Raw genomic sequence first — 27,293 nt, 5'->3', positions numbered from 1 at the left:
GGTAACAGAAAACGTACTCATAGATTCTGTCTATAGAATGGGGTATTGGGGTACTTACTACCTACTGTAGTATCCTAACTATTGACTATAAGCACTTGTTTTGTAAAGATTTTGTATGACATAGGTATTTTAGATTTTATTTGAGAGAGTTATTGCTTTATGTTTTTGTACAGAACAATATGCTTTATATTAAACGCCAATTTTTTTTTTCTTTTGGTAAATATCTATAAATTGTAACGATTGGACCGAGATTATCGTTTTTTTCGCAGTTGTATGTTTTCGCATTTAATTTTAATAACTGTGACTACGCAGTACATAAAACCATTATGATTAGGTAATGTGGACTATGCAGTATGCCCTGTGCAGTAGTAGTATTATCGTCATCACTCGTCGAGGCCTGAGATCATTGTTGAAAAGGCATTAATTATGTCTCAGGTCGTGTACTAGTCACTGTACAGTACACGAACTGAGGTAGAGTAAACGCTAGTAACTAGTGCAATGGCTGCGAACAGTTTATCAAATTATTTTTTTTCGCGGCCTCGGGATCACGATGGTCGGTTTTATTATGTTATGTAATACTGATCACAAACCTAATGCACAGGAATCCGGTAGATTATCGAGTGTTTTTACCATAAAGTAATACTACCAATAATAATCATTCTATGTCCTATGGTTTGGATTCTGTAAAACCAACAGAAATTGCCGAACACGATCTTTTAAACAAGGTAGGTGTATATATAAATATATATATATATTTTTCGAATAAAAAAGAACATCACTACATCAGTTACTACTCGTTTCAACATTAATCTCAATATAGCTCGTGAATTAAAGTAGGTACCTAATCTGTAATCTGAAAGGGGTATCCGGATATAGCATAATACCCACTTGTCATTCCCCATTGTGACTTTAATATGGTCATGTACTTAGGTACCTATGTCAATAACAAATATAATATTAATTAGGTAGGTACCTATTATATTAGATATATAGATTTATGTATTAGTATTGAACAATAGTTCAGTTGTTTAGTACCTACCTACAATAATTTATTGGTATAGGTAGCTAGTTGCCACTTGCCAGTGCCCGGTAGGTCGGTAGTTCGGTATCTACGTACAAACATTTTGTCGAAATAATATAGAGGTTATGTACTTACGTTTAGGTTAGAATGGTATTTGAATAATTAAAAATGAACTCTCAAAATATGATCTTAATATATTAATCAACATTTTTGAATTATTTTCCTACCTACTCTTAAATAAAAAAAAGTATTGAATATTGTGATACCTACCAGTAAATAATATATATAAGTACCTGTCTTTTCAAGTACGTCTTGTACTAAAATAATTATACCGAGTACAATGCCTATTTTAAGAACGTACTCGTGAAGTAACTTTTCTTTACCTTATAGTTGCCTTATTGGAATGAGAGATGGAAATATTTCGCGTCAATTTTATAACTTGTAATTTACGTCATTAATAGGTATATTTAGCGTGTATATAATCTGCGTTAAAATATAAAATGCGCCACATCTAAATATTAGTTTAGGTAATCGTTGGCAGTGTGGCACCATGATATTTTAAGTTTATTATATCATAGGTGGCACCACGGAAAATGCAAGTACGCAACGGCGAATAGCTTATCGTTATCGGCTATCGCTCATGTAATCTGCGCGACACGCTTTCGATTTTTAATTGTTGAAGTTAAGCTGATAAATTCATCGAGTCCACATCGGTTAAAGCAATTGTACGTAAATAAATACCTAGCATTAAAAAAACCAATGACATTTTACATAGGTAGGTATTTCGTTATTGATTCAAGTCTAAAATATTACTTATTTATAGGTACATAAAGTATATGCATATTATATTGTATACCACTTCCTACAACCTAATTACAACTATACCTACTTACAATTACTTTAATAGCTTATATTTTTTAATTTTACTCAAAGTTTATTTTAATAATTTTTTTGAAATATGAATTTAATTGATGAATTTCTTCAAATAGGTACATATTAGTAAGTTAAAAATAAAAAAAAATATTACCTATTAATTAATAACTATTTTAAAATGGTTGGTGCAAATAATAATTTGTATAGGTAGGTACAAGATTCAACAGATTACTTACCATACTTAATACATTTTACCGCAGTTATATCTAGTTTTATTTATGTACCTAGCAAAAATTACCAAAATTAATTTTTAATTATTGTGGGGCAATTTGTTTATTTTTGACGTACATTACCCATGTAAACAAATACGTTAATTGAAATTGCATGTATTCGCGGATGGCGGATACTTATTAGGTATGTTGTAATCGGATTTTAAAAATTTTCAGTCAGAAATTTTTTATTAGTTATTACGTATTATTTCCTCTTTGTACATAAGTACGCATTAGACGATTAGATAGGACATTGTACCACATGGGGCACACGAATTGTCTCTGTCTTAAATCTCTTAATATAAGTAACACGGCAAATTTAACGTTCAAAAGAATCAATTTTACTGTTATTTTGAATATCAGAGAAAGGTATAATTCGTTATCCAATTTAAATGTAAGAATATTATTTAGGACGCAGGGCACCTCGATGGTATTTTTGTTAGTATTTTAATATTGAAACTAATTATTGTCAAAATGTCAAGTCATGTGTGCGGTATCAATTTATTATTTGTTTTAAAATTGAAATATCAAACCGATGGGTTTTTATGGACAATATGACAATAATATTACGATATGTCAATTGGGTAATAAGTCAATTTACTCTAACATTATTTGGTATTATGAGTAGGTAACAAAGAAAAGTGGATTTTAAATTTTGGTGAATGATATGCGTCAGTAAGATGGAGACAACTTCTACATGCGACTGGGTCTAACGTGTCTTGTAATATGGACTGTGGTTTCGTTGCTATACGACGATTTGTGACGGCTCAACGGCTGGTAGTTATATCAGTCGGTCGGATTGGCTACCGGATTAATTTAAGAACGCGCGACAGTCGTCAGTGGCGCGTGTCTGACGTAAAATTAAATTAAAACAAAGAGTAATTCTTGAAAGTGTACAGTATTAACGGGACACTTATTGTGATAATTTTGGGTTTATTCGACATTTCAGCGTCGAATCTGCCAAGTCGTGTTAATTTTTACGAGTAAAATAATATATTATATCGTTTATAATAAGTTTAAACGTATGTGGTCTAAGGTCTTCGTTGTTCGATTAGTGGTGAACTTTTAATTTGCAATATGTTGTCGATCAAAGGTAAGAGTTAATATGTTACATTGTATCATAAACAATTTAATGTAATGATTGCAATGACTAATTAGGTATATTAATAAAAGAGTTTAAATATAGTCTGCCGCAAAGTGCGCGATATAATAATTAGGCAATTGACAATTGTGTAGATACCGGTTTTATACTATGTATTTTATATTGTAATATATAACCTATAAACAGTAAAAACATGTACGACGAACACGATCGTCATTGTCAAGATCGTATTTAGGGGCAATAAGGGGTGGTTACTCTGGGTGGCTAATTTTTTTTAAACGTTCATCCTTTTACAGTTTTTACACCTCATTCATTTTTTACAATTAATATTATCTATCTTTTTATAAATTGTAATTCGTCCCCATAGTTTATAAATAATATTATTATAACTTTCATAAATGAGTCGTATTAAAAAAAATAAATAAATATTGAAGTGATCTAACTACCATTATCAATATTATAATAATTGAAGAAATTTCTGAGTCACAATCTAATAAGAAGAAAGTTTAAAAACGTTTAATTTTCATTTATTGGTTGTTTTTTTTTTTGTCTGGTCGACACTAGGTAAATTCCTATATAATGTCCTGCATATATTATTATATTATGTTACGTGCTGCTTATAATATGCGTTATGTATCTGTAAATTATAATGTATATTATGTATAATAACCTACCTTTTACGTATAAGTGCATGGACAGAGTACTCTGCTACAAAACTTAGGGATTCTTGATCATGATCCTTTCAAAAATTCTCCAAACATTTAAATTTGAAGAATTATAATATAGATTGTGGGCGCGTGTACCTATAACTTACGGTCTCTGTACACCTACATATGTTTTGTGATCATTATTGGAATACGGCCAACGGGCCAAAACAAAGTCTTTATAAAACGTGTCATCGTGACCCTTCGGGTTTTTCTGTGTTAGCACTACCAACTGTATACAATTAATCCGCGCTATGAGCATTTCGTGAATGAAAAAGATTATCTAATAATGTATGTTATTGTGGATTACTTATACGTTAAAAATTAAAAATATCCATTCCAATACAGTAAAAAATATTTGAGTAAAAAAATTTGTACCTATGGTACTTACATTGATTGAGAAAAAAAAATATATTTTAAGGGGCCATGTTATCAACTTAAGCCTATGACCTATACTCTATAGGTATGAATAATCGAGACAATTTGTTATCACAACCCGCACGAATCTGCTAAAATGTAAGCTATTATGGTAAAGAATTAATAATACCTGATCTGGAAAAGTTCAAGGTTAGGTATAGTTGGATGCCTGGATAATTATTATACCTAGGTATAGGTATATACACTTTTTGTTGTTATTTAAAATTAGAGAATTTGTAAAATAATATACCTACCTATACAAATTATATTTGATAAACTAGTAGATGATACATGACATGAATAAAATGAAGAGGAAATCATCAATATGGTAATATCCGAGGTAATATCTATATCTTAATTAAATTAATATACCTAGTCATGTATGTAGGATTCTAAATCGTTTGCGTTTTAATATGCGTATGGTGCTGTTTTTGGGCGTGAGATGGTAGAATTATGAGAAATAAAGTGGGTTAAAATTTTGACGAAAACCTTAATAAATTATTTATACTATAAATTATAATATCAGTGTAGTTGTTTTTATTTATAAGTCGTTACATAAGGCAAGGTTTGATGTACATATACTAAGGCGATGCGTGTGTTAGTATACCTATCCTTTAATAGATGTATTAATTTAAATAATTTATTGGGTTTGGCAGGAACCCAGATTCCAATTCTATAGAACTAGACTGACTTTATATGATTATTTTGTAATTTGTTATATAGTGATATTTTAGGATGTATAAGAGGACGGAGGAGATGTTATCGTATATTACTTGATTTTTATTTCCTTAAAAACCTCAGGTTTATAATCACCATAGGATACTTCTTAAGTAGTTGAAACAATTTAAAAATATGGAAACTAAGTAGGTACGTACGTTTTAAAATCCAGAAAATTCGATTTTTAATAACTGCATTATTCAAGAAAAAAAGATAAACTGTGCGAGCACGCTAAATCATTCAGTATATCATATACACTACTTAGGTACTTTTATAAAATGTTATTATAAAAATAATATATGAACATTTTAAAATGTGTTTATTTATTGAATATTTGATGTAAATTGTAGTTTAATTTCGGGATTTCAACTAAAACCGTATAAATTACATTGTAATTTAAACTTTAAATGATTACAAGCAAAATGCCCTTAATCTTAATTAATTTATTGATTTGTATACTATATGTATGTATTTACATGGCTACATATTTTTTTAATTTAACAGTGCCATATTTTACAGTTTAATAAATTTAGATTTTAGATGCTCTATGTGCTATAATGGCTGCCTATATATAGTTCCGTTTATCCAAAGTACCTATATACATAATATATATCCATATATCCATAAAGTAATCTATCTTCAATCTATATTTGTTTTACGCATAGTCAAAAATATTTGGATTAGTTCATAATCGTTTTTGTTAAAGGTTACTTATAAATCATATTTATTGGTACAAACATGTTTAAACAATTGTATTACTTATATGCATTTGTGATTACCTTAATCCTACCGACTGACTCTAATTATAATAAACGTTTGTACCTAATGCATACAACTATACAAGTGTCAAGATAACATCTTATATTACTGATAAATAAAATACATCAGTCAGTTATTAGACAAATATAAAAATTGTTAAGCCCATATAGTTGCTATCATTGTTGAACGGACGTCGGACTGCGCACGGACCGATTTTTCAAGACCACGTGTACTCGTATGTTTAATATTATATTGTATATTATGTTATAGTTAATACTGGCGTGCACGCTGCTCCTATGTATTATATTGCTTGAAAAAATCATACGACAACGATAACATAAGTATATTAAATACCTAGTAGTAGTGACAAAAACAACAGCAACGTTTTAACAAGTTGAACAAATTGCAGCTTGTTAAACCTTGTACATACTTAATCGGAATTTTACGTAAGTTACTTATTTATTTATTAATACTTTTTATAGAACTCATTAAATTAATTTAAAAGAAATATTGTTAAAAAATTCGATTAAACCTAACGGGTATACCTGAATCTATAAGTACATTAATAGTTATTTATAATTATTATTATGATATAATAATAAATCAATATTACTGTTACGGAAATAAATTGAAAAATATAATATATTATTATAATGTAATATAAGTATTCGTTAGATTTTATATAAAATTAAATTTGTTAATGGCTTAAGTATAGAATATAAACAATACAATTTTAAATTTTAAATGTATTATTAAAATATTTACTAACTTTTGGATTTAGGGACGACTTGTATTACCTTGTATTCATTTCATACGTGTATGGGAATATTTTTTTAAGAATCGTAACTAATAAACATTATTATAATAATGAATAAATAATACTGTACCAGTTTATTATAATTCAGATGGAAATCTTATATCTATAAATATATTAACTAAAGGTTTAAAAACATAGGTATAGGACAAGAACACCTTATAACTCGTTGTGTCTGTCCATCTGTCTGTAAATTACCATTACATAGTTTTTATTATTAATTTTAATATTAAAGTTTAATAATTGAATAATTGAATGAACAATTAATTTTATAACGGTTCTATTCAAAGTAAATTAATACTAGCCTATATGAAATAAATGAGTACTAAAAATAAAGGAACTATAGTTTAAACGTGCTCGTTTAGAAATCAAAAAAAAAAAATTTTATACCATATAATAGGTAGGTATCGACCTATCGTGGCTATTCATTTGTTATTATGAAAATGTTACCTAAAACGGATAACTGTCATTACATTTTTTACATTATAATAAGCAATAACACTAGACTATTAAACATTTCTACGGACCATGATCACATGTAGAATTCGGAACAGCAATTCAGTTAATTTGGAAACAAATTACAAATAATTATTTATTGTATTTTTAATTATATTCAAATATGTAATTAGTGAACGTGATACCTATTATAATATTATACAATACAAACTAGATCGTATGTTACTATTATAGATATTATAATAATATATATTTTAGAATATCTAGTTTTGGTGATTTAGTATATCATGTATTTATTTTTACTGCAGTTTTATTTGTTTAGCTAAACCATTAAAATCACGAAAATTAATCTTCATAAAAGTTAGAATATCTATTAATTTATCTAGAATATTTTTACTACTTAAAGTTTTGAACTGTAAAATATTTATTTGGCGACAATCTGTTACATCGTGGTTAAGTATCTATTATCTACAATACTATGGAGATAATCTTACATATATTTTTATTTAATGTGATAACTAATCTATATATTAAAAGAATAATAGAATTATAAATTTATATGAAAGTATTCACGAATATTGTCTTTGTCTTTTATTATTTTTGGAATATTGCAAATTATTATTTAACTGGATGACGATGACCATATTTATTTGTTATTTAATTTTTACGTAGGTACTTTAAATAACAAAATAACTGGGGAATTTGCATTTAAATGATATTGAATTATTGAAAGTTTTGAATATATAGATCTTAATAGTCTGTAAATTGAGTGTCACTTAAACGGTTGACGAAAAAGTTAAGTTTTATCGCCATATGTACTGATATATTTATAACATAGATACAAATAATAAGTTAAAATTAACTTAGGACCTAGGTACTGCATTGCATGTTTATAATAATATAATATGTAGTAGGTATAGTTTATAAATACCTTAAAGTTATTCTAAATATTTAATATTATTTCATTCAAAGAAACTATAGTATACAGTATACCGAATTTATTAAAACTTCTATAACTAAATATTTGTTGATTTTCTACTAAAATCATAATTCTTGTTTAAGTATTCCTTATCGTCAAAATTTAAATTTTCCTATGCTTATAAAAAAAATTATGTATACATATTATATATATTATATAGTATATACCTATAATGTATTTTTGATAATTTACCAAATTACAAATTGGTGTAAAACCAACTTGTGACGAACCAATCTTGTCAAGCTTTTTGACCGGAGATCAAAGAACAAAATTTTTATTAACATAAATCGAAAGTAATTTCAACATTTCAAATGTCCAAATAATAACTCGAAAATTGTCAAATAATTTGAACATTTTAATTTGTTTAGAAAACATTTATATAGATATTTAGTTAACATTTCAAAACTTTAATAAGGTTATTCCTTTTTCAATTATCATAAAAAAACTAAAATGATCTTGTTAAAACTTTCGTTTTTCTCAATGTTCTTTGTTAATTTTTCTTAATTATTAAAAAAAATTACTAAAAAGCTTTTACATTTAAAGTATCAGTTATATAAAATGTTTAACATAAACCACGATTGAAAAAAAGTATCTTCTCTAAAGTATAACGACAGAAACTAAAATAAAAAAAACCATTATGAACCTAATTTTAATTGTTTAATTGAGATGTTAAACTATATATTTAAATATTTATTTAAAAATTGATTAATTTATTTTAATTTTAATTATTTTAGAAAAAATAGTTATATTAAGGCTATTCTACATAATCAAAAATAAAATAAAATAAAATTGATAACATTTTAACCAAATTTTCAACAAATACTGAAAACCATGCTCTTTTAGGTAATTGATGTATTTACTGAATTTGAATAAAAATAAAAACATACTTACATAAATAATCATAGTTTATGAATGAATAGTTGATTCTTTAGTATATCGTTATTATGATTTTATTTTAATATAAATCGTATACATCTATTTAATTAATTATTTATTAAATTATTAAAACAAAATTGTAAATGTAGGTAGTATTGTTCAAAATTAATAAAGGTTTGCATGCGGATGCTTATTGTTGAGTAATTTAAAATGTTCAGCTGTGTCTTTGAATGGAAATATTATTGGTAGGCATTTTTTCGCCAACAATAATATGCTAGGTATTGTTCCCTTTGAATTATGAACAAACTAATTTTGATGTAAAAACAAAATTCTTAACTAAATATTGACATCTAACTAATTGTAATATTTTGATACCCGGACACTAGTCATATGTACTCGAGTTGTGTGTGATTTATAGAAATATAAACGAATTAATCTATAAAATGATGTAATATAGGCAAGTTCTAATTTTAAAATTGAAATTAAAACTTATTACTGATGTGTTTGTATTTAATTGTGTTTTTATAATAGGTAGTAATAATAATTTATTGTAACAATGCAACATTTTTTTCAAAAAACTTGGGGAAATACTAATTTTATTCATACTTAGTATTTAAATACAGATAATATGTACGGCAAATAATAATAAGTAGGTACTTATTTGAAATCAACATCGTAAACTGCAGATATTATAATATTGTTATGGCTTATAAATATTATTTGTTCATCTAAGTTTATTGTCCATTGATTAATCCAAGATAATTGTTTAATGTTTATCTTTATTGATTAATGATAATGAAAACCTATGTAATTAGTACACAATTAGAGCTCCAAGCAATTTGAATTACATACTCCAAAAGTAGACTTATTTATTTATTTTATTTTTCTATGGGCTCTATTTTACATAGATATAGACAATTGGAAATTATATCTGTTTAAATACGAACATATGCTTAATACAATGTACATAATCAAATTAACAATGATAAACCTGCTGTAACAAATATTGTAGCAATGTAGTGAAAAGTGAACTAAGTGATTTAAATTATTATAGACTATAGTCATATCTAAAAAAAAAAAATACAAAATAATGTTATATTATATTTTGATTGAATAATTTTTGAAATTATAAAATAACTAAACATAACTATATAATCAGGTGTTTTATAACACCCTAAATTTAATATTACACTTAAAATCAACTATCACGAGATAAACTTATTATACTTATAAAAAATAAATTAAACAGGATGAGCCAATAATAATTATTTAACTGATTCTATTATTCGCCAATAAAAAAAAATGTGTATCCGTTTGATTGAGTAAGTAAAATTCATCCTTCGCAATGAAAATAAAAAATAAAATAGTCTGGATTTTTTACAGCAGTAGGTACTCTCATGTGAGTCAGTTTATTAAAAACACGTGTATCTTTTCGTGGCTTGAACTTTGAAGTAATGTGTATCGTTGGTTTTATCAATGTTTTGTTATTCAATTTTAGTTCCCTATAAACATATATTGATGTATACTATTATGTTACCAAACATATTGTTCAAATATTTAATTGGTAATGTATTGTCCGTAAATAATAATTCATGTATACTTAATTGTGTTTATTTATTTTTTATTTTTATTAACTTTTTGTGTATTACATAAATATTTACTTAATTTATTAAAAAAAAAAATACTTTTATAATACGGCCATTTCGACTGATTTAGTTATAATTTGTAAAAGTATAAATTTGGGGGTCACTTCATGCATTATTTTATTCATTTATATGATAATAATATATTAAACATTTTAACCTAATTATTAAAAATTATTTATTATCTAGAACAAATTTACACACGAAGGAAAATAAAACTATTCATAAATCATAGCATTTTGTAGTTCAAGTTTAATTTGTTTATAATATTTATTATAATCATACATTTATTTATCTTTAGATATATATGTATATATATATATATATATAAATAGTAATGTATGATATTTTAATTTAATTTAAATGTCTAGGGTTAATTTTCAAGCTTACATAAATGTATTATTTATAGTTACGTACCTAGTTAAATTTTTAACTGTTATCGCAACTTTATAACTGAATATTTGAAGTTACTTAGTTGAATAGTAAATATATATCATCAGTACAGTCACAAAGATAGATTTTAGGTTCCTATTTTGTCTTATGATTAATCAGTGAAGTTGGATATGTTATAATAAAATTAAAATTGATATAAAAATAAGGGTGGTTAAGTGGATAACGCGTAACCTACAGTAAGTGTCGAGTGGATCTCAGAAATAGAGTAGGTGGCTATAATAGGTGTGTTAAATTTGAATCCAATGATAATCATTGTATACGAAAAAACGATTTTGAATGATAATTCATTTGATTTTCAATTGATAATTTTTCAGCCTAAGGTATTAGAAAATCCATGGATGGTGAAAAAGGTGGTTTATGTTTTAATGACCTGAATACCCTAAAATTAAATTATGTACAGAAAATGCCAATTTTAATAAATGGTGTATGTTTAAAGTTTCTACGACTAGTAATTTTTAACTACAACAAAAATCTAAAATTATTTGATAGTAAATTGTTATTTTATTAGTGAATTTTGGATTTCTTAAAAATTTAAACTTTAGATAAAATTTTTTTAATTGGCCAACGCTCAACTTTTTTTTATAATTATTGTAAACCAAACTTATAAAAAAATTTTGAATTCAATTTCAATTCTTAGCTGATTGTAGAAATTTTTTTATACATTTTTAACTACAAAATAATTTTCAAATATTCATTATTTTGGATAAATTTTGTCAATATTTGAATTTCAAAAGCTAATGAAAATAATGTTGTCTATGTATTCTTATAATTTTGGAATTACTATAAAACTAGCTCATGAGGAACTTTTTGTTACATTTTCAAGTATTTTGATTAAGCCAAAAATTTTTATCGATGCTTATAAAAAAAAAAAACTAAAAAACAAATATTTCAAATGTCTTTAAATAGCCTTAAAAGTTAAAATAAGCGAAATATTTTGAAAATTATTTAATATTAACACAAGATTTATAAATATTTGAAGTGAAAGTTCAGATGAAATTTAATACTTAAATTTTAAATAAAGAATATCGAAGTTAGTTATTTTTTCGCAATTCAAGAATTTTTTTTATGGGATTTTGAAGTGTTCACTTTTATTATAATTCATACACTTAAAACATTTAGATTGATTTTATATTATTGCCTATTCAGTTATAAATATGTTATTATTTATGCCTTGTTATTAATAGCAATATATAGTAATTTATATGATAATAGGCCGACAGACCGTCTCCACTAAGAATTATTTTTCGTATGCAATGATTTATCATTGAATTCAAATTTAACACATTCATTACAGTGGTTTACTCAATAATGAGGTATTTACATTCAACTCCCACTGCGCAACATAGCGGCTGATTATTTACCTACCTTTTAAAATTTAAAATTTTTGGTGAATGCACAATTTATTATAAATCTTATTATTATTGCTGAATGTTAAACAATATGTCACTAGATTTCACGTAAATCAGCTCTGTCGCAAAAGAACTGCGCTCACAGTTATTAGTTCTCTTGTAAAAAAAAAAAAATCGCATGCAATTTGACCTAAATAATAATTTCACACGCAATTTGGAAACACCGGTTTTATTATATAAGTTATGGTTAAAGGGTATAGCCGTATAGGAATATTAAATAAATCTTTAAATTACTACCTACCTATTGAAGTAATTTGTTTTCCTATTAAAAGTATGATATGTTGAACACTTAAATTTATTTTGATTTATTTATTTTAATATTTGATGTATCATATCGTAGTAATTAATTAACTTATATTCCAATATTGTATAAGGTATATTAGTGTTCATAGATTTGTGGTATAATAATCAATAATAGCTTAAACATTTTCTTAACAATTTAAAATTTCATTATCCATAGAAACAGATAATGTAAGTACCTAATAGTGGAATGTGTTAAGTTTATATAATAAATATTTTTATAATAGAAAGTAACAAAAATCGTTATTATATCAATGCGTACGTTAGAGTATCCTATGTCATCAAAATTTTAACTTAATGGGCCATAAAAATTATAGGTGGCTTTACGGTAAACTTTCTTCTTAAATTCTAAAAAAACTTATAAGGAATCTTGTTCTAAATTTCCAAGCTAAAGGTTAAGACATTCATTGATTTTATTAGTGTTCCGTTCAAGATGTGACAGTATAGTTAGTATGATTTATTATTATGATTATTTATTATTTATTTAATTTTTTATAATAAAAATAAATAACTATTTACATTAAATATCTATACATCTGATCAATTAGTAATTACTGTTGATTTGAAAGAATACTATGAACGTTGTTTACCTAAGTTAAGATGTACCAAATTTAATTTTAGAATTTTGATTATTTATTATTGTAAACCTTTTTATTCATTAAAGAAATGGAACATCTGATTGTTATCCAGTATAGATCTAAGGGACGGTAATATAGTAAAACATCAGTGAGAAGTTTTTATAATAATGTTGAAGTTACCTACCTATATTTCATTAATCTCTATAACTATATCATGTATATATGGTAGATACCTAATTAATACTTAGTAACAGTAACCTACGTTTTGTATATTAGAACAGCGACTATAGTTTATAGATTTTTAATATGAGATATAGTCGAATACTTGTATTTGATTATGTTTTAAATATTAATATAAATTAATTATCATTTTAATATTAATTAATTCTATAATATATTATACGTTTTTATTATGTATAATATTCAATAATTAAATAAGTAATTAGTAAATATATCAATTATAATAATGTTTCCACCATTGAAATGAGAAAAAAAAATAGTGTAATGAATCTAACGTTAAGCAAATTAGTTAACATCGGTCTGGTATTCTGACTTAGCCTTTGTATTAATATACAAAATACAAATATATGAAAAAATAAACTTATAGATAATTTTGCGAGAAAAAACTTGTGTTTATACAATTTTGTCATAAGTATAATATTTTTTAAACACCGAAGAAAATAAGTTTTGGGGTGTTCCACCACTCCTTTAAAAGTTTGAAAGTTTGAAGTGCGACTTTTAGCATGATTGTAAGGGGCTTTCTTTAATAATTTTACAATAATTCCTGCTTACTTTATTACCATTATTTTTTATTTCTCTAAAAAAAAAAAAAAAAAATAATAATAACAATAATAATAATAAAACATCGCTGTAAAAGAAAATTTATAATTATTATTGATCTTTTAATTTTAAAACTTAATATTAAGTATTAAAGTAAGGTATTAACGATTTAATATATAGTTATTATAATGAATCTTTATGACTATAGTGGTTTAACTATTACGATTTATAAGTTACAATATACAATGAAATGTATATGGCCTAAATGTATCTAATAGAATTCTTATTACTTTTTTAGATTGACTAAAAATACAATTTGTTTTTATTTTAGATGTAATTGCAAAAAATCTAATAAACTGCTGCTGATTATTGAGGGTTGCTCCATTGTATATAGGTACATAAAATTCAAATTCAATGTATTGAAAATTATTTGACTGTGACTTTTTTTAAATTCTTATAATTTAAATTTTTTATGTAATACAATAATTAGAATTATTGTAATTGAACCTACAATATTTTATGTTTATACTTACTATCTATTCTATGAATAAACTTTATTTTTTTATAAATGATATCAAATACATAGGGCTTAGTGTTTACTACTTAGTAATAATTAAAACACTAATTTATACAGCTAAGTTTTAGAAAAATAAATTGGTATTCATTATATTTATGAGTTATCTATAAACCTTGTATATTTTCAAGTAGCTCTTTATAAAAATAATTGATTTTTCAATTAGATTGTACGAGAAATTAAAGAGGTAGGTTTTATCAAGGTGATACGAGTAGCGATATTGTTCGTTAACATTAATTTTACCTACTATTTCTGTATAGTCGATTGTTTGCTTTAAATCTAAATGGAGGGTCACGTTAGTTTATAACTAGACGCTATTTGATTCGGTAGTTCGGTGAAGTTTGGTGAAGATTTTTTTTACCACACAGGATATTTTATTTGGAATAATCATGTTACCCGTAGAAGAGAGTATTTCATCAATAAACAGGAATGACATTTTAAAATTGGGAGTTTCTGCCGGTCTAAATGCAGTAAGAATTTTAACTTAAATTTTGAACAAACATAAAAATGTATTTAAAAAATTAAAGTTAAAATTAGCTTATAATTGTATTTTTGAAAATATTTCCGATATAAAAATGTATTTAAAAATTAAAGTTAAAATTAGCTTATAATTGTATTTTTGAAAATATTTCCGATTTATTTTGTTTAAAAGTTATACATATCTGAATTATAAGTAGACAAATTAAAAACTATTGAATATTCTATATACATCTAGTAGAGACTGGTATTCAATAATAAATATGCAAAAAAAATATATTATCAATAAAACAATATTCATTTTAATAATATGTTTTGAAACAAGTTAATTTAAAAGAGTTTATAATTTATAAAATAATTGAAAATGATTAAAAATAGTTGTAATAATTGAATGAACTGTGTATTGAATATCAAGTTTTGATTTTGGTTAATTTATTCGTCTAAAAAATATATAAACAAAAAATTAATTTATTAAATATTATTAAATAGTGAAATTTTTATAGGTTATCTGAAGAATTATAGTTTATAAGTAAAGACTTGGATAAATTTTCAAAGTAAAATACTGACCGGCTTACATTAAATATATTTTTTAACGAAAAAAACCTTTTTCTACACCTGTAGAAAATATTGAGGCACACTTACAAGTATCTCAAGTCACTTCTCGATAGGCCTTCTAGTATTCTGTTCTTAGCAGTTTCTTCATCAGTTATAATGTTAGATATATTATTTGATAATTGCAAAAACTCATAATTTTTTTCAATGATTTGTTTAAATTTATTGTATATACTTAAAAAATGTTGTACAAGTTATCTCAATGTTTATTTTCAATAATTTTGATTGAATGAGCTAACAGAAACCCTTATGTTTTTAAATTAATTATAGATTTTATTAAAATTCTATAATTTGAATAAATAAATACTAAAATTTTTCCATAAATTTTTCTCAGCAATTCAATTGACATGGGTAAAAATAAGTTATTTTTTGTATTTTTGATTAGATAATATATATATATATATAGATAATTATATGCCAAAATATACGTGATAATTATAAATGTATCAAATATACAAAAATATGCAAAATCAAATTCCACCTACTATTACGTATATTAAAGTCAAATTTTGAATTTGTGTCTTACCTACCAATTTTTTTAAATTAGTCAATAGAGATATGCAAAGGAAATTAATTAATTTAAAAAGATTAATATAAATTAAATACATAGGTTAATAATATTTAAACTTTCAAGTTTTAGAATATTTGAGTTCTTAACATAAATATTAAAAGAAGTTATTTTTACTGTTAAATAAATTATGATTTCCAATTGTTGATTTTTTAAAGTTATAACTATTGTATTTCAATTACAATTAAATTACACCATTCATCACGGCGTATATACAAATTATCAATAACCAATTCATATTAACTAAAAATAATTATACATGACATGATAACAGAATTGAATAGTAGGTACTATAACTAACTATAATTAGTCATATTGAATGCTCATACATATTTTGGTCTCAGAAGTCAGAAGACATAAATTTTTATTTAATTACTTTTTTGTCAATTCATGTAAGCCCAATAGAAATGCATCTTAGGCCTTAGAATTCGTGCTTGAACGCATGTCTTGCTATTATCTAGTACTTTAATAAAATAATGACTTATTATTTAATATACTTATTGGTAGATTTTAAAATACACACTTAGACACTACACATGCACACAAAGAATTTATTTTTATTATCTATATAATCCACTTAGTAATATAGATGTAAATATATATAATAAATATACTTGTAATATTTTGATTTAATAGAATAGTTTCTATTGTAGATATAAATAACAAGTGTTAATACAAATGTAGATAACAATTACCGAAGACTTAAAGTTAAAAATTAAAATAATGGTAGCGGATAAAAATGTTAATTTAAGTTATAGAAATATAAAAAAGCACGGTGTGTATACATATTTTATTATAATTATGTACCTTCATTGATAAATTTTATAAATTATATATAATATAATATTATACAAGTACCTTATAATATACCATTGATTATACGTGTATTAAAATACCTATATATAGTATTTTTTTTTTAAAGGTAAAAATAGATTGTATAGGTAACACCAGGGTACACATTTTTGGAATAATTATGTCTACATGGTTTATTTTAGTTTATAACTAATAATGCATTATATTATAGGCATTTAACAACGTTATTTTTTGCGTATATCTATTTATCTATGTATACCCCTTTTCTACCATCTCAAATGTTCCTTCAAAGTCGACTATCAATATTTTAGATTTTATAATAGTTTAATCATTAAAAATCCTTATTTAAGAGTATTCATGATTCATCAATAAAATATCATTGTTGTGGATTATTATTGATCTATAATAATTGATAATAAATATTATAATTTTAAGTGTTGATTAATTATAGAATTCATTTTAATCTGAATTTAATGTATGCATATTGTTAAATAATATTGTATGAAACTAATGTGGTTGGTATTATAATTTATAACATAACTGTGATTATTTTAATTATCATTTCGTATTAGGTTTTTAAATACCTATATAAGTGTTTATCCATAAGTCTTAACTATAGTTGTTACAATAATCATTTAACATTTTTTTTTAAAGCTAAAATGTATAATAATTGCAATATTTTATACAGTTTAAATACAAAATAATTACTTGTGATTGGATTATAATCATATGTAAAGAATTTAAACAGTTAATTATCTGCTAATTTATTTACTTTTATAGAGTGATCTTTCTGAGAAAAGTGACAAATTATCCGTACAATCGAGATCAGTTAAATCTGTAGACGACGAGACTTCTTCACTTTTAATGATTGAGAGCGGTAATATGGCCAAAGAAAAATGGAAGTCGGATTGCGTTAATATTCGGTCAAATGGCAAAAATGAACAGACAAAAAGAGAAAATGCCGAACATAGACTTAGCATACTGTCTATAGTCTATAATCCTACTGCACATCCGACGTCGTAAGTGCTAAAACTATAATACGTTTTTTGATAAAAATATAAAATTATAATCAATTTATAAAAAACATTAAAAATTGTTTTAGTTACCTAAATACACTGATAAATATGCTGAAAGGAAACGTCGGATGTGGAATTTTAGCTATGGGAGATGCATTTAAAAATGGAGGATTATTTTTGTCACCAATTTTAACATGTATCATTGGAATTATTTGTGTTTACAATCAACATGTATTAGTAAGAAATTATTATAAAATTATTTTATTCAACATAAGTATTTCAGCTTTTATAGTTTTTACACATGGTTTGAACTCAGATAGTAACTACTGCAGCAAAAATTCGTGACTCAACAATATAATATAAGAAAAGTTACTTTTTTTTATTATGTAGATTTTAGTTTACCATAACTATTAACGAGATAGGTACTCTTCAAACTAATTTTTAAGATGTATTGTTAATAATGATTTAAATTTCTACCATCCGTTTAAATGTCTATAATCTGACTATATTAAATATATAATTTATGAGCTAATTTAAACACAATATTTCAATAAATAATCTAGTATTTTTGTTAAAACTAAATAAAGATTAAGTAGATAAAGAAGAGTTGTTTTAAATACTTTTTGTATAATGATTACAAATTAGAGTACAAAATTTAAAGTATCAAAAGGATTATTAAACTATAGTTTACTAATGTAGATAATTATGTAACTGTAACGTAAAATTATTATGTCACGATATTTATTATAAACAAGATTATTTTATAATGCAAAAGTTAATGGGTTATCGGTTCGATAAAATAATACACTCCTTATTTATTCGCAATCTTAGAATTTCCTGGTCTCATTTTAGATTTCAAAGAATTAACAAATGTTTAAAAATATTTTAAAATGTGATTTTTAAATTTAATGTATTAAATTTTTATAGTAGGTAACGTAGTTATAATGTAGGTATGTTTAATAATGTATAGTTAACAAACACTAAATACTTCCTAACATTCAATACAATAAATATAATATATGTATCACATTCTACAATAACAAATAAAGTATTTTTCACACTTGGGGAAAATGATTTTGGAGAATGACATTGATGTGCCAAAATAAATATATATAAATTGGAAAACAATTAATATTAAATTAACACTAATTAAAATAATTCTAAACAAAACTAAAGGTCAGTTGAGTATTTATACGTTTATGTAATATTAGATGCTTATTAAATTAACTTTTTATTACATATTTTCAAAACTTAGTTTATTTTATAATTAGGTAGGTACCTACATTCTTAATTGATAAAATAAATAATGTGTTTTTTCTGCTTTTGGTTTAGTTGACGGTCAGTAGCCGGTGCAGGTTACTTTCTGTTTACAAACTACATAATAAATATAATAATAAGACTTTTCGAAAATGTTCACGTAGATTCTTTGTAATTATGCGATAAAGATGGTATTTACAAAAAGTACAAGTATCATACCTTTATCGGACTTAACCATCGTTACTACGACATATAACTTTTTAATATTTAGTTGTTACACTAATAATTTATTATGTAATTAAATTAATTTTTATATTTTATATTTATTAATTATAAATTTATAACTTATCTTCTCTAATATTAATTTGGGTAAAAGGTGTTTGAGGAAAAAGGTTACGAGTTTACGAATTTTCGCGTAAAATACCATTCGAGAAAAATACCGGTAACCGTTTGAGTAATCAAATTTTATGCACTAAGGGTAAATAGTCTTTATTAATATATAAAACACAATTTTTTATATAGTAAAAATGTTGAATTTTGATTTATTTATTTTAATTAATACCTAAAGAATTATTACAATTTTCAAATCATCAAAGCATAAGACCATATCTTTTAAACTTATTCTTAATTCATTAAAAACATTGAAACTCGATTTATATCTATCTATATTTTCAAGAAAATCATTTAACAAACAATTTTTAGAACAAAATGATGGTTCTTATATTTTGAATAATGAACATTTTATCGGTAAAGGATACTCTCTAAATAGCATAAAACACTTTAAGTATTTGATGATATAGTCTTTAATTACCAATACGTACTTAGAAATTCCAAAAATTATACTATGAATAAAAGTATGATTAAAACAGATACAGGAAATGAGTATACTTAGTGAATCACTCTGTACTGGACTAAAACTAACTATATAAAAATATTACATACCTACACAGAACGTTATTTTTAGGTGCAGTGTTCAAAAAGTGTTAAAGAAAAACTTAAATTACAACATAATCCACAATTTGCTGAGACAGTAGAATTATCTTTTCAATCTGGACCACAGCGATTTCAAAGTTATTCAGTTTTTTTTCGGTAAGCGGTAATCAGCTAATTAATATAATTAATCATAGTCTTAGTTCAAATGTATAAAATATACGTTGGTTAAGAATTATACTATACACATAAAATAATAAATTATTTAATTTAATATTGTGATCACTGTATAATTAATATTCTTCAATGGTAAACTTTAAAAAAAAATTACTTCTAACTTATAATTGTACTAAAAAATGTTTTAAAAATTAAGTTTTATTTATATGTTTATGTAGAGAGTAATAGGATTTACTAATTACTTTGATATGTTTGTTTTGTTGTACAGGAATAGTGTAAATAGTTTTATAGTCATCACTCAGTTGGGATTTTGTTGTGTTTATATTCTCTTTGTATCAAAATCTATTCAACAGGTAAAGTAAATTATTGTTTCTTAAATGACTTTTTATGTACCGTATTTATACTTTTTTTTAAATTTAGGATATTGTATGATTCTCTAGAAAACGATAATATTAAACGAGTAATGCACGATAATTTATGTTATGTAATAATTAACTTATAATTGGATATCAATTTTTTTTATGGTTGGTTTTCAACAATAAATATGGCAAATATAATCAAAGACATATTTGAGCTTCATTAATTTATTATAATAATGAACTACATTTTTTAAAAATACTCAAATTATAAATAATTGCAATGAGTATATTATCAATTTTTTAATGTTATTAAAAACACCACGTTATTACATTTTTAAAATAAATAATAGCTCTTTATTTATTACATTAAAACAAAATAAAAATACATATTTGTGAAAATTTATATTCTACGTTAGAATATTGTATCAAATTGCTTTTGTTTTTACAAATATATATACTTAATACTTATGTATAATATAATACGTTATTACTATGATTTATGATTCGTATAATATTATTAATCAATTTTAATTATGTAAGTAACACCAAAAGTATAAACAACTTATTTTTCAAATTTAAAATAATTAAAATATTCTTACAAAAAAATAGGTATAATATGTATAGGCTCTTTAATTTTTAAGTGATTTTGTATTGTATAAAATATCACAAATTTTAAATGCTTATAACTCGATTAAAAATTGAAAAAACGTAATAAGTCAACTTTAAAACATAGGTAATGTTCTAATTTAAGTTTGATAATAGGTCAATTAATTTTTTTATTAAAGCCAACAATTGTTTTTTTGGACTTAATTGTAAAATGTTATGTTTGTTTATTTGTAATACAATGAAAACATGGGTATGATGTCCCCTAAGTTTTTTAATAATTGCCAAATATCTATGATCTATACCAACAATAAGGATGAGGTTAGAATTTATTGTATTTAATTAATCAAATAGTTTACAATTTCATAAGTTATTGATAAATAAACATTTAAAATGTGAGTAGATAATTATTTTTTCAGTTTCGAACATTTACCTATTTTGTAATAATTATAAACTAAATAAAGTTTAAAAATGTATTGTTTAACTTAATTAATTTATTTTTTGATTAATAAGTAACCATAATATTGAAGCATTGAAGATACTCAGGATATTAATTATCAATACTATATTTACTGGTAGTATTGAAAAAAAAAACTAAAACTTACTTTACCTAATGTGTGTTTTTAGGTGTTGAGTTGGTATAACATACAATTAGATGTACACGTTAGTATATTAATATCAATGGTGCCTATAATGATTTCATCACTTATCAGAAGTTTGAAATTCATTGCTCGTTTGTCTGCAGTAGCAAATATATGTATGCTTGTGGGTTTGGTTGTAATTTTGTACTATTGTACTATTGATTTACCACCATTATCTTCAAGATCCGCTATTGCTCATTGGACAACAATTCCTCTATTTTTTGGTACCAGTATTTTTTCATTCGAAGGAATAAGTTTGGTAAATTTTGCCCATATACAATTTTTTAATAAATATATACCTATATATTTTTTAAATTTATAATTGACGTTTATTATTATTATTTTTAGGTATTACCATTAGAGCAAGAAATGAAAAAACCAAAACAATTTTCGACTCCATTCGGAGTATTAAACGTAGGCATGGTAATTGTTACGAGTTTTATAGTTCTTACCGGTTTTATGGGGTATTTAAAATTTGGGAATGCAGTACGAGGTAGTCTTACTTTAAATTTACCAGAAGAATTTTTGTAAGTATTTTATATAGTTTTAAAATTATATTTATTGTACAATTGTACGTATACTATATAAGTCAACATTGTATTTTACAGGTTATCTAAAGTCGTAATTTCAAGTATGATGTTTGGTATCATATGCACATACACATTACAGTTCTACGTACCAGTTGAAATTTTATGGCCAAAAGTCGAACAAAAATTTGGCCCCTTCAGATCACCTTTACTTTGGGAAACTGGTTTACGTGTAATACTGGTGCTTATTACTTGTTAGTAAATATTATTGATTATTTATTTTAATTTTTAATAAGTTTATAATTTTATTTTACATTTTAATCATACATATGCATATTATAAAAACGAATTTAACGTGATGACATTGACAAAAAAACTCATTACTTACGTGCTAGATTATATTAAAACGTATAGTTCACGTGTTTTATATTTTATGATATTTCATTCATATTATGGATTTATTAAGATTTTATGTAAACATATTTTTAGTCTCGCATTGAAATATTCTGCCTTCTAGGTATCTACTTATGACTTGTGAGTGCTTAACAGAACACGTGTACGCAATACCTTATTATATTCTTGATCACTAAGTATAATATTATAATGATCATTACAGTAATACGTAATATTTATTTATGACTATATGTGTATGAGTAATACTTTAAATGTGGAACCACACAGAATATATTTTAGTGTTTGATAATGGTATCTTAGAGAAACAAAAAAATAAATATATTATTTTATATTTTAAGAGCGTTAAACAATTGAAAAATAACAAGGTTTTATTTTCATTTTGCGATTTGTAATGAAGTATAAGAAATTGAAAATATCTGAATGGCTTCAATTCCAATAAATATTTAAAGAAAAAATACGACAACTGGTAATTTTAGGTATACAAATATACAATATTTTCTTTTTCTAAAAATCATAATCAGTTGTAGCTAGAGCTGGTATAGTATTTAAAATTTCCAATATCCACATTTATTATATAACTAACTGGTAATATGGTATTTTTAGTAAATCTAGACTAGTTTTTTCAAACTCAGGAAAATTAAATGCTTATTTTAAATGATTGATGAGATCACTTAATCTTCAACGTTCTCCCATTATGTCGATAATATACAGATAAATAATAGGTAGGTAAATTCAAACTAAATCTCACTTTATACAATGAAATAAATGAAAAACGTAATAATATTTTTTTTATATAAATATAGATTAAAAAATTGTCATGAATCACGATGGGTTTTTATTTTCGTTAAAAACGGTAATTACCCAATAATTAGAATTTTTAAGGTGGGTTCTTCTGCGATCGGTCAGTATTCATGGTAAGCTTTTGATATACCAAAGTGATTTTACACGATTAACCACGATACTGCAGTGTTGTTCAAATTAGCTCAACATTCGCCATTTACATAGCATAAATAATATAATCGTATTTACCTACCTAATTTAAATATTTAACCATTATGAGATATTTATGGTGTGTTCATCAACAGTTGTGATCACATGAATGTGTATACTGTATAATGGAAATTGTCTTTAAATATCGAGAATACTAATATTCGTGTTATCAGTTGGTTATACATCAAAAATACCATCAGCCCTAAACAGCTGGCTTTAATAATTGCGATTAGTTTTTGATTTTTTTTTCATACTATTTTATAGTTTATAATTATTATGCACTAGGTCCATGATAGCACTCAGGTCCTTACACCCAAGTTACCTAATAAGCAGAGCTCAGAAGTTAGTTATAGCACTAAAAAATTTACATTTTTAGCGCTTTAATATGAACTTGAAAACACCAAAAATAGAACTAAAAATTGATAAATATACAAAATAAAATAATCAAGCAAATTTTTAGATTTTTTTAGTTTTACAAATTTTATATTATTTTGGTTGTAGATAATAAAGAACTATAGGTTCTAATCCTGCAGGAACATAAATATGACGAATCTGATAATTGCAGTAGTAATGCGTCTGACATTATTTTAAAAATAACTAAATTATTAAAATTATTTGAAATGCGAATGGAATATATAATTGTCCGATGTGATTTACGATAACAATCGATGACGTACCCTAATATTTGAAAATCAAAATACATGTTTTCGTTCGCATATTTATATTATATTATATTGAAATTATTTTGTTTATCTCCTTTACACTATATAACAACATGCCTATAACTAGTACTTAAAACTCTAAATTAGCAAAATAGCAATAGGAACCGTAAATATGCGTAAATTAGAAAATACAATTTCCTATATCTACAACATTAGGAAAGTGTGAAATAAATTTATATCTTACTTTCGATGTTCTATATGACTTAACAAAAAAAAAAAAAAAAAATGTAATTGTTAGAACTTCTGAGCCCCGCTAATAAGTAACAGCACTAGTCAGGTTCGACATTATTATAATCACATATTATGTGTGCGTTATTTCGCGTGTTGCAGTCATCGCGGCAGACGTGATACCGCACCTGAGCCTGTTCATATCGATGATGGGTGCCGTGGCCAGCACGTTCCTGGCGCTGATATTCCCGCCGCTGTGCCATATGGCAGTTACCAGTGCCGACGACGGCGGCAACGGCTACGGCGTGTTCAGCTGGCGATTGGTGATGAACTGCGTTACTTTGGTGCTGGGTGCGCTCGGATTCGTTACCGGCACGTACGCGAGCGTCTACGAGATAATTGGCGCGTTCCAGAAAGTGGTGGTCACCGCCGCCGCCGTCACCAACAGCACCAGCGTTAACAACTACACGACTGCACTGGAGGCGCACTGAACGTCCCATTCTGCACATCAGCGGCGTCGTGTGATACACACGTATATCGTTGTCGACGTTGTCGTAGACTCACTCGCACACTCGAGTACCCCAACCCTATACGATCGTTATACCTCGCTCACACGTATAAAAATATTATATATAAGTAGGTATATAATGTGATGTATGAGACGTGGATATTTAATATTTATTATAAAATGTATAATATTATTTATATTTTAAAATAGTAATTCAGGGTCGGTTGTTTTAAACAACATCGTATTAAACAAGGTTCATATTAAAAGAACATTTTTAGTAAACACATGTTTTAAGACAAGTCTTGTAAGAGTAAGAAAAAACATTGTTCAAATTATAATTAAAATATCCCAAAATATGTACAACATACAATATTATAATGTTATGAGTAACTTACTATAAAAGTCGGTTCAAGAACATCACTAACAGAATTTGTAAAAGGACGATTTTTTTACAATTTATGTATATATCTACATAATAATTATTATTTACTTTATAGTAAAATTACAAAGTATTAACTGATTTTATTAAATTCCTAATTCCAATATTACCTGTAAATTAACTTGAGTTAAAAATAAAACATGTTTAAATTAAATAAAACAAGGGAAGCACGTTTTTTTGTATTTTCGAATAAAATATTGTTTTTTTTTTTATCCAACCCTGAATAGAATCGATAGTCGTGTGGTATTGAATATTATATGGTCAAGATTATAGTACCTATAATACTATTTTATGTATTATTATATTATGCTGTTGTATGAGATCGAAACAATGTAGATTTAAGATTAACGTTGAATTCTAGATATTAGATACATATGAATAGGTGGCCGCCGTTTTTCCAGAATCGAAATTCCCCTATGGTGTTTTGCCCAAAAGTACAAAAACCTGAAACCTTTTTTTTCCAAACCCCTTTTTCCCGACGGTTTTTGTTCCCAAAATAAAATATTTAAATTTTTTTTTATAATTACGAAGAGTTACAGCGGCGTATTTTCTATATATTATATTTTATACCTATTACTAAATTACAACTATTGTTATACATATTGTTTTAACATTATTATTCAGGAGTGTCTTTGAATTTGTTATAAGTCATAATATAGATTAAGTTGAACCGTTTTATCCATAAATTAATTATTCTTTTATATTATTATATTGTTTAGAATTTATATTATTAGATCATCATTTTTGATTTACTGAAAAAAAAATATTGTTTTGCTTTATTAAATGAATCTGTTTTTTCCTTAAAATATCTCGAAAATATCTCTAATTATGTGTAAATTATTTAAATTTATTCAATGGCTAATATAAGTTTCTTATTAAAAATAAAAAATTAAAGATCATGGATGAATACTGCAATGAAATGACAACTTTATATTATTTTATCTATACTTGTTTTTTTATTTAATGTTAATGAATACTATGTACATATTGTAGAATATTAGCAATATACATATATAAATTCTGGATTAAATTGATAGATATAATATTATTATACATATTTATATTTAATTTCATAATTTCATAGTTATTAATTATTTAAAAAATAAGATTTATCAATCAGTTACCAAATACCGGCGCATACGATTTTAGTCTGATAGTATAATTTAGATTTAAAATTTTAAAATTCTAGATTGGTACCTAATTATTGAAAAAATTATTTTTATTTTTAATTGAAAATTAATAATTATAAACTTGAAATATTCGTATTAACATTTATTAGATATACCTATATGGCATAGTTTTAAAAATATTTTAACTTTTTATTTGTGTTATTCATAGATAATAACGT

At 24.6% G+C, this 27,293-nt stretch overlaps 1 protein-coding gene across 6 annotated transcripts; it reads left to right on the top strand.

Moving 5' to 3' along the window:
• The first annotated feature begins 497 nt into the window (after window positions 1-497).
• Window positions 498-25,898, top strand: LOC114120072 (proton-coupled amino acid transporter-like protein CG1139). Of its 6 annotated transcripts, none has more exons than XM_027981871.2 (10): window positions 502-725; window positions 6,133-6,308; window positions 17,975-18,213; window positions 18,297-18,447; window positions 20,432-20,556; window positions 20,843-20,927; window positions 22,164-22,436; window positions 22,526-22,704; window positions 22,786-22,958; window positions 25,161-25,898. In XM_027981871.2, the coding sequence occupies exons 3-10, from the start codon at window positions 18,059-18,061 to the stop codon at window positions 25,487-25,489; spliced, it is 1,470 nt and encodes a 489-aa protein (XP_027837672.1). In that variant the 5' UTR covers window positions 502-725; window positions 6,133-6,308; window positions 17,975-18,058; the 3' UTR covers window positions 25,490-25,898. The 6 variants fall into 6 exon arrangements, with proteins under 6 accessions (XP_027837670.1, XP_027837672.1, XP_027837673.1 ...); XM_027981872.2 differs by lacking the exon at window positions 502-725 and adding an exon at window positions 3,111-3,256; XM_027981869.2 differs by lacking the exon at window positions 6,133-6,308 and having other exon boundaries at window positions 498-725.
• The last annotated feature ends 1,395 nt before the right edge of the window (window positions 25,899-27,293 follow it).

This window comes from Aphis gossypii, chromosome 1 (genome assembly GCF_020184175.1).
Source record: "Aphis gossypii isolate Hap1 chromosome 1, ASM2018417v2, whole genome shotgun sequence".
In the NCBI taxonomy this organism is placed as follows: domain Eukaryota; kingdom Metazoa; phylum Arthropoda; class Insecta; order Hemiptera; family Aphididae; genus Aphis; species Aphis gossypii.
The sequence above is the reverse complement of the archived record's forward strand: the minus strand, read 5'-3'. Positions and strand labels throughout refer to the sequence as shown.